Source organism: Drosophila biarmipes, chromosome 3L (genome assembly GCF_025231255.1).
Source record: "Drosophila biarmipes strain raj3 chromosome 3L, RU_DBia_V1.1, whole genome shotgun sequence".
NCBI lineage: Eukaryota > Metazoa > Arthropoda > Insecta > Diptera > Drosophilidae > Drosophila > Drosophila biarmipes.
The window spans coordinates 5,031,923-5,046,824 of record NC_066613.1 but is presented as its reverse complement, the minus strand read 5'-3'; the positions used below and the strand labels follow the sequence as shown (position 1 = coordinate 5,046,824).

Here is a 14,902-nt window from a genome sequence, read left to right as displayed (position 1 = left end):
CAACTCGGTCGTACTACGAATCCACCAAATACACAGAAACGGAGTTGCGGTATCAATTAATTGGAAAACTCTTTGATACACAGCCTGAAATGCATTCAGCCAGAGAACCAGATATTTACATATCAATTTTATACAATTTCAGAGTTGAATAGGTTTTTGCCTTTGTGCTTTCAACCAGTACAAGAAGGCTCCATAAAAAGACAAAAGCTGTGTTGGGCTTCCACTGCTTTGCCAGAAGAGACCCACAGGCTAGTATATCATCCCGAAGCATTCCACTCGACTTGACAGCTATTTCTGCCAGTGGCCTACTTGGCGTATGCGTAATGTTCTTGGCTTCTTAGTCGCCCCGAGGAATATAAATTCTGCAGTTCTTGCAACCTGGGGTCAGTACTGGAACGAAACCAAGCGGTGAACAATGGCTGGATTCGATTGAAAAACTTCCGCCAGTTTTTGTGGGGTCGAAGGAAAACGAGGACATAATTTTGCACTTATCTGAGCCCAGGTAGCCCCATCCCGACCAAGGCAGACCGACAGGCCACTAACCCGCCTCTCCAGAGGCCTGTTGCCATTTGGCATTGTGTTTTATGGGTTTTCTATGCATTGCAACGGCAATCGAGGAAAATTCACAGGACACGACGGGACACAACTGTGCTGGGACTAGGGCTGCAACAAAGCTGCAACAAAACTTTTTAATGTCATTTAATTATGAAAATAATTCTGTGTCCGGGTGTCAGTCCCGCTTTTTGTCGTAGCTCGGTTATGCTCTTGGCCGGAATCCATTGCGGATATAATGAGCTCATAGGGGCGTTTCGCAGGGAGTTTTACCCCGGGGAAAGCCTACATTTCACAGGTCATCTGAAAGTCGATTCCCCACAAATGACGCAGCTGCTTTGTGAAAATAATTAAATAAAGGCTGCAGGATAGTTGCACACAATATGCACTGATTATGCGAGCGTCGGAATGCTCCGCTGTCAATTTCCGGACACGAGGGCAGGGGCTGCCCATTGAAATAAACAAGCCGGCATTTTCAGCAGTTAATTAATATTTGCAACTGCCTGTTATTTATGGCTATTTTTTCAGTGCTTCAACTTCGGTCGAGTGGCAATGATATTTGATGGGAATCCAACGTGGAAAATACAAAATTGTGAAGGACCATCGATGATGGATTGTATCGAGGGCCTATCCAGATAACTTGCACCTTGCACATCATCACCACCCTCCGCACTGCCCTAATGGCCTAGCAAACACCAAGCCGCTAGATAAGCGCTCTTCCCGTCGCTGCCCCACTTGATAAGGCCCCTCGAGTTCTCTCCGGTCCAATGTTTGTCACAATCCGAGAGGCCCGGAGCGATCGAGCTACTTTGACTGATAACGTTTCCAGAGAGACAGCCGTGCACCGAATTTTAATCGCAATGAACACTTACAATTACACATGTTTTCCCCACATTATCACGACCAGCGACCAAGGCGGTCAGTCCGTCGGTTCGCCTTAGTATAACTTGTCGGGCTTTACGGTGCGGTTCCGTACGCGTTCCGTGAATTGAAACAGATCCGTGTTCCCCCACATCTCGATCCTGAGAACCAACTGCCAAATGCTGCGCAACAGCTTCAACCTGGCCCAGAGCCTGCGCCACGACTTATCCAGAAATGCCTGGCGGGCGTTCAGCTCCCACGGACCCCGACAGCCTGTGAGTGAGGTTTGCCTAACCGGAGTGCGATGACAGTGTTTTTACCACTCGCCTAATGCCGATGGAAAAGTTCTTGGATGCAAAGTCCGTCTCGGTTTGTGCAAATGTGCAAATGTGCAAATGGACCTTTGGTTGCTGGTCTAGCGTTATCAGCTCTTTGTGTTCAGGTCAGGAGATTCGATTGAGCAGGGATGAAACCGGTTGGAAACTGGTTCAGAGTGGGAACCCATAAAATATCAAAGGAATGGTAGATTTCGAAAAGAAACTTCGATGAATAAGTAGGTTTGATATCTGACTGTATTTATTTACCCGTTATGCGTATCTCTTCTTACAAACTACCAGATACGCCAAGGTCTATTTGGCTACTTTTGGGCAACAATATATGTACTTAAGGGGGTGGGTATCGTTGGAAAGGGATAGATAGGAAGTCTATGATTGTATGCACTTAAAATCGCAAATACTCGCGATGCCCCGTTTTAAATTTCATTTAGGTCCACCCTGTAGGCATACATTCGAGTCTAAAATGAATATTTTTAAGACGCTATTAAAAAATTGGCAGTCTATTGACCGATAAGCGTCGATTAATGTTGATTTCAGCGAAGGGGAAAATGATGGCACCCGAGTCATGACGAATGAGCGTGAAGGCATTGTCTCGCGGCTTTTGGGTCCCCTGGGTACTCTGATACGATGGCTGTGGGAACGATGAGCCATCATGGGTGGTACTCACAAGGGGCCCTTCGCAGTGTAGTGCTTTGTTTTGATTGCGTAAGCTTTTCAACAGCTCCTGCTGATTGGGGGGACCCTCACTGCTCGACTGCTGAAAATTTTCCCCGGCACTCATGCCTAATCATAGCCCAATCGAAGCAACAAAGCACTATCGTAGGATTTTACTTTATGTTCCTTATGGTCGACCGACAACAGCTTGAAAGGGTTTCGGAGCAACCCTAAACCGGGCCGTAAACCGGGGCAAATGGGCCATCAAAAACGGGTCCGGCTAATTGAATGAGTATCGACCCAGGACTCTCCGCTCTCAGAGCTGTAAATCACTTACAGTTTAGGTTTGATTTGCACTAACATGAAAGCCAGGCACGAGGGGAGATGGAATGAGGCCGACAAGCTGATAAAATGTTGTCACAGCTTGACAGCTGCTGAACCGTGCCAGGCCAATGGGTCAGGCAAATGCAAAAACGTGTTCAAATAAATTCTAAAAGTGTAAATATTGTATTTGCCCACAACGACAGGGGTGCGGTGTGAGAAAAGAAGTCGGCTCTACAATGAACTTAAAACCCCTTTAAATATGCAACAACGTTGGTGCTGCTCACCCGCAGGCAAGGACGGTGTCCTGCCCTCCGGTTCCGTTCCCCTTCCTGCCCGTCACATTTGCATATGTCCGACATCGGGCCCAGTCTTTGACACTCAAAACGATTTGCCTAGGTCAGGGTCGTTGAGCACCCTTCACCCTGACCCCCGACTCCCGGCCCCTTTCCCACGCGGCGCCGCCGCCCCATTGACTCACTTCATTTTGACACGTGTTGGCAGTTATGGCGCCTTCGGTCTCGGTCTCGACTCTCTTTTCGAGCTGTGCGTGTGGCGCACATCATAAAGAGTACGACAAAAGGTTCACCCGACTAAGAGGTACCCTGCACAGGAGTTGTGACATAAATGTTTATCCGGCGCCATGCACCCTACTGTCTCTTATAGTCAAAATTTATTTATCCATTGGTTGATATTGGATAATATCACGAACTGAGCTAGTAATCAGGATCAGACTGCAGTCACCAAATTGTCTTCGTTTTTTATGATGATCACGAATATTCAAGGTAATTTCGTCAATTTTTACAAACAGAAACCGTTTTACCCAAAGTGAGCTGGGTATCAAAATCACTTAGGAACGCTTTCTCAAAATCCAATTACGGCTAACGTACACATTAAGCTTACATTTTACGCATTTGTCAATGTAGTGATTCCAAAAATGTGACTTTATATTGAGGAACTAGCCCGGTAACAAGGAAACATTGTGAGCTGTACAAGTTTTATTGCCTACTTCAAAAGCTATGATTGAGCATGTATAGGAACTACATTATAAGGCAATTACGGACAATACGGACAGCAGCGGTGTGTCGTTGTCATTTCAGAACGTTTTCAGTATAAATTGGCGCCTAATAGGCACCAATATTTAATTAAAGTTTTCAATGCTGAGCCATAAAAATGTGACTTCATTGACAAACCTAATCACTAGGTCTAGAATTTCTTAATCCGCTGCGAAGCAAACCTGCTCGACTCCTATACACCCCCGAACTTTACGAGTACCAGGTACAAATAGAACAAAAAATGCCGGAGCAGAGCCAGGGAAGGCGAAACATGAAGCTCTGGGAAACAAGCTTAAAACACATCACAAAAGGCAGCCAGTGGCAGGGGCAACACGGTGTCAGGGGGCCCACCAACATCATCGCCGAACATCTGTCGAGGGCTGCGACAGTTTACAAGGTTGGGCCGGACTGCAGATAAGAGCGAGACCTGGAAAGAGCCACAACTCATGTGCGTTGGCAGAGGCAGCATTAATTGCTCAGTAATTACACGGGGTGTCATCGCATTTGACAGGCCTCAGACACTGGATAGACGGGAGATGGGGCAATGATTCCGGCTACTATCTGGGTCTCGATTAGAAAACAATCGAAATGGGATCTACCGCCGGAGGCGACTCCTGACCCTCGACTAATTGCATTCGGTATCACGCATACGCCGCGCGAGCCGGCAAAACAAAGTGGCTTTTCAGCCAGACGCAGCCATAAAGCATATTTGGTCGCTTTGCTTTTGGATTTCTTTGCGATGGTGATAAAAGCTTCATTGCGATAAGGAGCGGACGAACAGTTAGGCGAAGTAGACAAACAGAACATTTTTAATTGTCGGCGTGCGCTTTTATTGAGCTGCACTCGACACTTGCCTTCACAATTGTCAGGCGAATGTAACGAAAGCAAAATATTTGCGCCTCAATTCGAGTTGATTTTTCTGAAATAATTGACACGACAAATGCGCCGAGCTATACGAACAAAAAGCCCCTGATTTGATGTTATTGCGCCTGAAAGGCAATCACAGCTTCGCCCAAACAAGCCGGTGGAGCATGGGGCGAAAAAGAAATGGAAAAGCTAATAAAAACACTTTTGATTGATGGATGCGCGGGCTGGGAAGATAAGCTGCAGCTGTTGGGGTAGCAAAACAAATTCGCTGTTTACTCGGTTGTTTTCTCAACAGTTATCTTTCCGACATGCTAATCTTATCCTATTTCCCGCCTTTGCAAAGGTAGCCAAGCTTTTTTGGGAACTTAGTAGGCGGCTAACTCTATTCAGCCATCGGAGCTCCCAACATTGAGTAGGAAGGTGCATGCCCTTCCATCGGAAGGAGTGATAAATAAGCTTCAGACCGCACTCTTTCTACCACTTACGAGAAAGTGTGAGTGGAGAGCTGCGGCTATAAGCAATAGCGTTGTTTTTCAATTACAATAAACTTCATAAAAGTAATTATATTAAAAATACGGTTCCTTGGCAATGCAAAACAAAAGACAATGCCACAATTTTGGGAGATAAGAAAAGCAATGCCTTTAAAAAATCCCACACAAAAGAATAATTTCAGTTAAAATGACGGATATAAATATTTAAGGTGGCTAGGTGTTTTCGATCCAAGAATAAGGCATAAATGACCGCAAATCGGTTAAGACATCAATACGTTTCGAATTCACTACAAGCTGACTGGCCATTCTTATTATTTTTTCTACATTAGTTTGTTAAAAAATAAGAAGGAGACGCAAAATAAAAAGAAAAGATCCAAAAGGGAAAAATGTTTTTTGTTTTAAATTATTTTATTGGTGTTTTGAATAACAAGCGTTTCCAAATGACCAACCATATTCAGATCGACTAACAATAACGTTCGTTTATGTTTGTGATGTTCCTAATGGCAACTTTAAAAAAAAATGTTCAAACGTTTCCCACGGCCTTTATCAATTTGTACTTTTTTCCACAGATCCAGGACAACCTTTTCTGATTTCCTCTTCCACGAATCAATCTGATGTTTTATTTTTGTCCTCTGATGGCAGGAGTTTCTAAATCAAAGAACGCCTGTTGCAAACACTTGAATTCGAGAATTAAAGCCATTTCAATTAGAGCACATTGTGCATAACTTATGATTATTCTATAATGGGTCGATGGCTGAATGGTGAAATTCAATTAGCCGTAATTTAAAACTGATTATGCATTGCGTGTCGGACTAACTGGGTTTTTGACCACGCGCCGCTGGCTAAAAAACCAATTAACACACATAATGATTATTAGAAATTCGAGCAAAGCACCAGGGAAGAGGTTCTGGTGTTGCAGTTTTGCTGATTACGAACTGATTAGGTGCATTCGACGGGGACTGTTTAATTAATTGGATTGCCATTTATGCCTCGGCTTGTTGTTTTTACGGCTCACGTTGGTGCTGTCGCAATTTATGACCTCCCCTCGGTTGTTTTGCGATTAGGGCGATAAGACAGTGGGTTTGGCCTAGAAGAAGTTGTCTAATGATTTATGATCTTTGTTTTCAGCTGGTGTCGCCGGAGCGCCGTTTGGAGAAGGCGCATCCCACCTTCACGGAGCGCAGCCAACTGAAGTACGCTCGGAGGCTGGTGGTCAAGCTGGGCAGTGCAGTCATTACCCGCGAGGACAACCATGGTCTAGCCCTTGGCCGGCTGGCCTCTATTGTAGAACAGGTTGGATACGTTACTGCATTCCGCTCAATATTGTTCGCATTGCGTTAACGATTTTGAGCTTTATTTATTTACCTTAGAATCCAGATGGGTTTGATGCACCATTCTCAAATGCGTTTGCGAAAGGATTCTGCGAGAAGAGTCCAGAAGTTAGATGAAAGCTGTTTTTAGCCATTTTCAGTTTGGTTGATTATTAAAAACACTGACAAGTCACAGTTTATTTTAATTTGGAATCTATCTTTTAAAGTACCCAAACATTATTACAAACATATTGGTGATTGGCACTTTAAACCCAACTTGAGCACTCGAGGTCATTTTTGTGGTGCTGCACAGTGTTTTTATAATGTTTCCACCTTCAAACACCCTACGTTTAAGGGGTGAAATCAGTTCCACACCAAGCATTACAGCAAGTTTGTGATGTGCCAAGGAAATTTAATATGAATAAAAGCCTTTGCAGAGGTGTCTAAGACTACAGAATCTCATAGTAGCATACGATTGGATAACAGATTTCGTTGGGGCTTTATTTTCCAGTCTTAAATAATTTTACAAAAAAATTAATTATACTCACCGTATTACCATTTTGACTGACAGGTTGCCGAGTGCCACTTAGAGGGCCGTGAGGTGATGATGGTCACCAGTGGAGCGGTGGCCTTTGGAAAGCAGAAGCTCGCCCAGGAACTGCTGATGTCGCTGTCGATGCGCGAGACCCTCAACCCAAAGGACAGCAAAGAGGTAGCTGCTGAAGTAAGCCCAGTTCCTAGACCCTAACCCAATGCTTTCCTCTTCGAAATTAGTTCGATGGCGCCACGCTGGAACCACGAGCGGCGGCTGCAGTGGGTCAGTCGGGTCTGATGTCCCTCTACGACGCGATGTTTGCCCAGTACGGCGTGAAGATAGCACAGGTGAGCCCCGGAGCACATCCAGCACTAATTAGAACACACAGATTTGAGTGAGCCGTGATGGCTGTTTGGGTTTAGGTACTGGTGACCAAGCCGGACTTCTACAACGAGGAGACACGCAACAATCTCTTCTGCACGCTCTCCGAATTAATTAGCCTAAATATTGTGCCAATCATAAATACCAACGACGCCGTTTCCCCGCCGATGTTCATACGTGACGACGAGCCGGCCGGCGGGGCAAGGAGGGTGAGTTGGTTGCAGCTATACCTGTGGGCTGATACGTGACCAGGTCCTTTGTTCCAGGGCATTCCCATTAAGGACAACGACAGTTTGTCCGCCATGCTGGCCGCCGAGGTGCAGGCGGACCTGCTAATCCTCATGTCGGACGTCGATGGCATCTACAACAAGCCGCCCTGGGAGGACGGGGCCAAGCTGATGCACACCTACTCCAGCGACGACAGCAACAGCATTGAGTTTGGTAAAAAGTCAAAGGTAACCTACCTCCTCTCGGCCCCCTGAGTTTTAACCCACTTATCTGAACCCCAACCCCCTTCCCACAGGTCGGCACCGGCGGCATGGACTCCAAGGTAAAGGCAGCCACCTGGGCCCTGGACCGGGGCGTCAGCGTGGTCATCTGCAACGGAATGCAGGAGAAGGCCATCAAAACCATAATTGGCGGCCGAAAGGTGGGCACCTTCTTCACGGAGGCCACCGAGAGCGCCAACGCCGTACCCGTCGAGGTGATGGCCGAGAACGGTGAGTGGACCGCAGGGGAAATGGCTTATGGCTGGGCGAAAGGATAATGACGGAGAATGATGTGGCCAGACAATGGAAAGAGGTTTAGGGAGGGCTCTACTCGCATAATTAGCGGTTTTGTGAGCGGGTTTCCGCCCACATCGATGGCCAATCATCCGGTGAAAAGCCCTCAGCCGGAACCAACTCACTCAGATGGTGAGAAAGTTGCAAGATGCTAACGGCGAATGACAAGTGTTGGGCGAGGCTAATGGCCATTAGGGCTTACACCAGCTGAACAAGCCCGGGTGCCAGGAAAAGTGGGTCAGCCAGGACTGCCCGCTGGCCTCGGAGAACTGTACATGCCGTTGTTGCGAATTTAACTAAACTGTTATTAAGGCTAGCTGCAGTAGCTGGCCGAAAGTGCCTGTTAATTAGGCAGATGAAACTTTTTAAACCTTGTAAAACTCGTCTCTCGTTCCAGCGCGAACCGGGAGTCGCCAGATGCAGGCCCTCACGCCCGCGCAGAGGGCCAGTGCCGTAAACACCCTGGCCGACTTGCTGGTGAGCCGCGAGAAGTTCATCCTCGACGCCAACGCCAAGGACCTGGCCGAGGCCCAGAAGAACGGGCTGGCCAAGCCGCTGCTGTCGCGCCTCTCGCTCACCGCGGCCAAGCTGAAGAACCTCTCCGTCGGCCTCAAGCAAATCGCCGAGGACAGTCACAAGGTAGGAGAATTTAATTACTGGCCACTTTTCAGGGCGATGGACCTGCTGGTGACCCCTGAAAGGTTCGGCCAAATTGCATTTGTTGCAGTGTCGAAAAGTCACCCCCAAATTGAGTTAGCCCCGGGCCCGGAGCTGGGATTTGTCTGCTCGGCAAGCTGGCAAACTGGCGAAATGGCCATTTTATGAGCTCCAACAAAGGGGGACTTCGACTTGGAGAGCCATATGCAGTTTGCAAAGCCTTAACAGCATTATGAAATCTCCGAGCAATTTTACACTTGAACAAAAATTGACACCCCAGTCGGAGACGAGGCACTCGATGCTCGACCGGCTGGTGACCTGGCCAATCCGTCCAAGGAGACGCCCTCGGAACAGCCCGATATGCCGGAAGTTCGCTGGCAACGGGATGGGACGGCAGCTAAGCAAGTGGAAGATAAAAGACAGTTTCTTGTGTGCGCTCTCGTTCGGTGTCTTGCCAGTGACATTAGCCCGCATCCTGGTCCCGGTCCTGCCCTTGCCCCCTTTTAGCGCCAGACAGAGTTGATCGAATATCGCCTGGAAGCGGGTTGGGGGTTGGGTTCGGCACTAGGCCACCCTCCCAAGCCAACCGTTTTATTGGATGTGATTGTGCGGAAACGCACAAAGTTTTCCTTCGTGTTTTTTTCTGCGAAAAAGTTTTTCATTGGGGGCGGGGGCGCTGGGACATGAGTTTATTGTAAAAATGGCAAGCGAAATTGTGACACAAAATGGCGGCAGCGTGAAAAATCATAAAAAGGCGAGCGCACACACACATAAAGAAGCTGGCTGGGAATACAAAAAAACCATAACGCACTCAATAAATGTCGCTCCGATGGCGAAAAGTGTTTCTGTTTTTCTGCCCCACATTTTCCCTTATTTTCTTGCGACAAACAAATGCCACGGACATTGTTTGGCCTCCGGGCCACAGAAGCGTTCCAAAGTTTAGTAGGTGAGCGGGACGGGGGCTACTGTGCCTGGTAGTGCTTCAGTTTTCAATTACCCGGACTACTTACGCTTCATACTGAAAGTATTATTGCGAAGTAAATACTGAATAATGGAGTAGCCAAACAGATTAAGGCCAAAATATTTTGAAGAGATGAGTGAGATAAATTTCTTAGCTCGTTTTTTTCAATTTCCTGCCTGGGCCCCACACTCCTTGCTTATTTGATGACCCCCAATAACCTAGTTCAACCCTGCTTGCAAGGCGCCACTACATCAGCTCTGACTTATCCAATTGTCCCTTGCAAATATAATTTAAAGTTTGACGTCCTGCAATGCCAGAGTCAATAATAATGACCATATAACCAAATTTACCCAGCGCACGAGTCCAGTTTAATGGTTAAGCAAGAAGTGGCGAGGACTCCTTCTGGGTCGAAGCCCCATCTCCGCCTCCGTCTCCACTCTATGCAAACAAGGCCAGCCAACTGCTGTCAGCAGACGTCCAGCCCAGACCAACCCGCAATCTCTTTATGTTATCTGCAGCCAATTTTCTAGAGATTTCGCACAACAGCAGGAGGACGCAGAACGGAGAACGGAGGACCCATTGGAGGTGGAGGCGGGTCAGCCCAAGTGCGGGGGCGTTGGGCAGCAGGCCATTAAAAATAAATAAAGATTACGACGCGCTGAGCGACTTGATTTATGTAACGCCTCAAAATGGACGCCAGGGAATCGAAATGTGGGGTGGGAGGCGCAAACGGTTCTCCCTGCGAACGAAACTGTCGCATAAATATCGAGTTATTTTTATGGCCCGGTCCCACATGGCGTATGCGTTATGCGATTTACGCTGACTTGTGAATTGGCTTTCCCGGGCCTTCTCACAACCCCAAACGATTATTTTGTATCTCATCTGAATTCGCTTTTCTTGCAGAATGTGGGTCGAGTCCTGAGGCGCACCCGCCTCGCCGATCAGCTGGAGCTTAAGCAGGTCACCGTGCCCATCGGCGTCCTGCTCGTCATCTTCGAATCCCGCCCAGACTCGCTGCCCCAAGTGGCCGCCTTGGCGATGGCTTCGGCCAACGGGCTGCTCCTCAAGGGCGGCAAGGAGGCGGCGCACAGCAACAAGGCGCTGATGGAGCTGGTCAAGGAGGCGCTGACCACCGTGGGAGCAGAGCACGCCGTGTCCCTGGTGTGTTCTTTTTGATATAGGGCAGGGAAGGGTTGGACAGATAAATCTACAAATTATTTAAGTCTTTTTTTTTATTTATATAATTGCACTTTTGCCGACCAATCAAAAAGCTTTTATGTTTATCATTTCTCAACTATCAACTTTCAAAATATTTTATATTTCAAAATTCTGATCATGTTTGGATGTCACCCAAAGTCGTATAAAAATGTATATCTCAAGCTCACTTAAAATCCTTAAACTAGTTCATTGATAGACACATTTAAAGATACTCCGAACCAGTATAACCTTTTCGCTCCCCATTTAAGGTCTCCACGCGCGAGGAGATCAGCGACCTGCTGTCCATGGAGAACCACATTGACCTGATCATCCCGCGGGGCTCCTCCGAGCTGGTGCGCAGCATCCAGCAGCAGTCGCTGCACATCCCCGTCCTGGGCCACGCCGAGGGCGTCTGCCACGTGTATATCGACCGGGATGCGGATCTGCAGAAGGCCCTGCGCATTGCGCGCGATGCGAAGTGCGACTATCCGGCGGGTAGGCCACACCCCACTCAATTAACCCACAAAGCCAGTCCATGACCGCCCGTCTATTGCAGCCTGCAACGCCATGGAGACCCTGCTCATCCACGAGGACCTGATGAGTGGCGAAATCTTCGGGGATGTCTGCAACATGCTGAAACGGGAGGGCGTCAAAATCTACGCCGGTCCCCGGCTGAACCAGCAGCTGACCTTTGGCCCGCCGGCGGCCAAGAGCCTGAAGCACGAGTACGGAGCCCTCGAGTGCTGCATCGAGGTTGTGCCCAGCTTGGACGAGGCCATTAATCACATCCATACGTACGGCAGCAGCCACACCGATGTCATTGTTACGGAAAATGGTAACGAAACTCTGGGAAATCGAAAATTAATTTCGATTGCCGGCAATCGGAGCCGAAAAATGGTCTCCCCCACTGCGACCCCACCCTGACCCCTTGCGCTTAGTTCCGTTCCAATTTGATTCGGTTTTTGTGAGGTAACGAGAATTGCAAACTGCCGTCGGGGCAGCTCTCATAATGGTCATTGCTGCAGATGGTTTTGTTTTTGCGGCTGCGGGGAAGTAGGTACAAAGTCTGAATTTAAACGCGCTGGTTGTGTTTTTAACACTCGCATCTGGAAAATAATTATATTTATCCAAATGGCAAAACTGCACGAGGTGTGTTGAATAGCAGCACCTATGAAATTGAGGGAATAGCGTGATAGTTTGCAGTTGAACGGTTAATGAAAATTCGTTGCAGGAAGAGCTGGTAATTAAAAGTAATGGTGGTTAATGTAACCGGATATAAAAACCTTTTTGAATTTTAAAATACTTCTGGGCCCCTTTTTTACGGCGAAGAAAGCAGGAAAGGTATATAAATGGGGAATTCAGACCATAAAAATTAAATTGGCGAAAAGTACAGCTTCTGAGAAATTAACCATCACAACTGGCATTTATTAAAGTGGTGGTTTCTCTGCAATGCACGGCATTTGTAAATTAATTTTTAAGGATGTTTTCAAGAATTCCTCCGCTATTATTTTAAATGCCCGTGCATTTCGGTACTCAACGATATGTTTCGTGCGGGTGATGGCATGACCGCCTCGTGCCTCCACAAGTAATTTAATTTAGCCCTCAGTGCCATTCCGCCAGGCCCTTCTGCAATTCAGCCAGTCTGACTTGAAACCGAAACCAAACCCAAATCCTAATTCAAGTCCTGCAAGTTTGGCGTGCAACTTTTGCATGCATGCATTCGCCAGCACTGCCCCGTCCCCATCCCCATGCTCTCGGCCTGCCACAACAAATTTAAATCATTTGGGAAATTAATTTTATTCAACACTTTCTCCGTCCGTGCCCGCACTGTGCTGCAGGGCCACAATTGTGCAGTTTCTAAATTTTCCGCACTCTTCCCCAATTTCCATTTGCAGATGCGGCGGCCAAGCAGTTCCTGAGCAGCGTGGACAGCGCCTGTGTGTTCCACAACGCCAGCTCGCGGTTCGCGGACGGCTTCCGGTTCGGCCTTGGCGCCGAGGTGGGCATCTCCACCGCCCGCATCCACGCCCGCGGCCCCGTGGGAGTGGAGGGGCTGCTGACCACCAAGTGGATCCTCAACGGACAGGACCACGCCGCCGCCGACTTCGCCGAGGGGGGCAGTCGCACGTGGCTGCACGAGAGCCTGCCGCTGGACTAAATAATCTAACCTAAACTGTACTTAGCTGTAGGATCCCGAGCCGCGTTCTGAAGTAGACTCCTATTTTCGACACCCCATCTTGCGAGCAGTGCACTTTGAGCGAAGGGTAATTACGTGGGAGAGGTGCAGGCAGCGATGACAGCTACCGTCGTGGCCACATGGGAGAAATTAATTTGAGTGAAAAATATTTGCCGAGACAACTTGTGTAATTAATAAAGTAAGGGGAGTGCGGTGTAGTTAAACTGTCAGCCCTTGTCTTGGGCGCGCAAAGTTTCCAGCAAGAGTTCCGCCTCTGAAAACGGGGGAGGGAAAGTAAGACTTCTGGAGAGCTCTGAAAAGATTCCGCTTAAAGTTTCAATCTCCAGCGCGTATTTCGTACGCATATTCCTATTGCAAATCATAAATTAGCCATGGGACGTGAAATGCAGCGAGGACAGGCCTACCCCTGGCAGCCCTGAGGCGCCTCCGGCAGGGCATGCGACAGCGTGGCAAGTATTTTAATTTTTATGTGCACCGGGCAAGTTTCTTAGACCAGCTCAGCTCCTTTTCGCTCCCTTTCACTTTGGCGAAAGTTTCCCCGTTGCGTGCTGGCTGGAGGAGCCCCTGGTGGAGCTGGGGCGGGGAAAGCGTGGCACTTGGTCCTGCCACCAAAGGTGGTTCGTTTGTCCTGTCATCGCGCCAACTTTTCGGCGATTTTACCCTGGAAACTTCAAGCTGAATTGATGTTGGGGTCAGACGCCTAGGGAAGATTCTGCAGTATTGAACCGAAATATTTCAATATTTATTTAGATATCCTTTTCTTTTCATTAAACATCTTATTAATTTACACTAAACTATAGAATATTCTTGTGTGTTCAACGGGATTTAAACTCCGTTGTTTTTATTGGCAAGATTTTTAACTCTCGCTTACCACCATATGTAGAATACAAAATTTTGAAATGTATGAACCCCTTTGGATTTCCAAACCAAACCTGCCAAAAATTAGAATCATGAACTGAAGAGCACATCCTATTTCGGAAGGTTCGAACTACCCCTTTGTGTAGTCTGCTCTGCAGCAGGAACTACAAGGCTCCGGTGGCGAGCATAATTTTTACCTCTTTCAACTGCTCGACGCGCGTGCGGGCAATGATACGTGGATGGTGTCCGTACCTGATCCGCAGGGCAGTCACGTAGGGATCCGCAGTTGCCGAGAACTTGGCTAAGTTAACGGGCAGGAGTTGGAGCTCAGAAGTTTGCCCATTTACGGAATGCCAGCGGAATGCACTCGCTGCAGTGGCTCCTCGGAGGGGCACGCTTAATTAGAATGGCGGGCATTAATCTCGTGGCTAATGCCACGTTGAGATCGAGCGATATCGGCGGACAGGCGCAAAATTGCCGTCGCCGAATGCTCTAGTGCCGCTGGCGGCCCCGCCACCTCCCGTAGGGCCTGCGTGTGTATGCGAGTGCACAATTATTTAATTCTATTTTTCAATTTGATTTCAATGAAATCCACACGACATCGTCAACATTTATAACATGTGTAAATGCTTTGGCTGCATTTTTGAGTGTGACAACATTCGGGCCACACCATCTATGGACTGAGTGGGGGCCCGAAAGAGCATTGGCACAAATTTCTCGTACTCGAACAGGGGAAAGATGCTGCATGAACAAGAGTAAGAATAAGAAGAAAGGCTGGCCACTGCATTGCATTGTTCACGGGTTGTTCTTGTTGCTGCTGCCGCCGTTTCGCGGGGGTTATTTATATAAAAACTTAAAAATATATCAACAGATGCCTATACAAGTCCT

At 47.9% G+C, this 14,902-nt stretch overlaps 1 protein-coding gene across 1 annotated transcript; it reads left to right on the top strand.

Annotated features, from left to right (window-relative positions):
- The first annotated feature begins 1,471 nt into the window (after window positions 1-1,471).
- On the top strand, window positions 1,472-13,359 carry LOC108030849 (delta-1-pyrroline-5-carboxylate synthase). The gene is made up of 12 exons (XM_017103987.3): window positions 1,472-1,688; window positions 6,265-6,429; window positions 7,018-7,158; window positions 7,221-7,328; window positions 7,404-7,571; window positions 7,629-7,817; window positions 7,886-8,081; window positions 8,542-8,783; window positions 10,666-10,923; window positions 11,229-11,454; window positions 11,516-11,794; window positions 12,855-13,359. The coding sequence occupies exons 1-12, from the start codon at window positions 1,593-1,595 to the stop codon at window positions 13,115-13,117; spliced, it is 2,331 nt and encodes a 776-aa protein (XP_016959476.1). The 5' UTR covers window positions 1,472-1,592; the 3' UTR covers window positions 13,118-13,359.
- Window positions 13,360-14,902: the final 1,543 nt, after the last annotated feature.

What these genes read in the sequence shown, in the direction of transcription:
- LOC108030849 (XM_017103987.3), top strand. Translation starts at nt 1,593, where the DNA reads ATGCTGCGCAACAGCTTCAACCTGGCCCAGAGCCTGCGCCACGACTTA. An exon ending in GAAGTGCGACTATCCGGCGG is followed by an intron (nt 11,455 to 11,515) that starts GTAGGCCACACC and finishes CGTCTATTGCAG; the next exon opens with CCTGCAACGCCATGGAGACC. An exon ending in TGTCATTGTTACGGAAAATG is followed by an intron (nt 11,795 to 12,854) that starts GTAACGAAACTC and finishes TTCCATTTGCAG; the next exon opens with ATGCGGCGGCCAAGCAGTTC.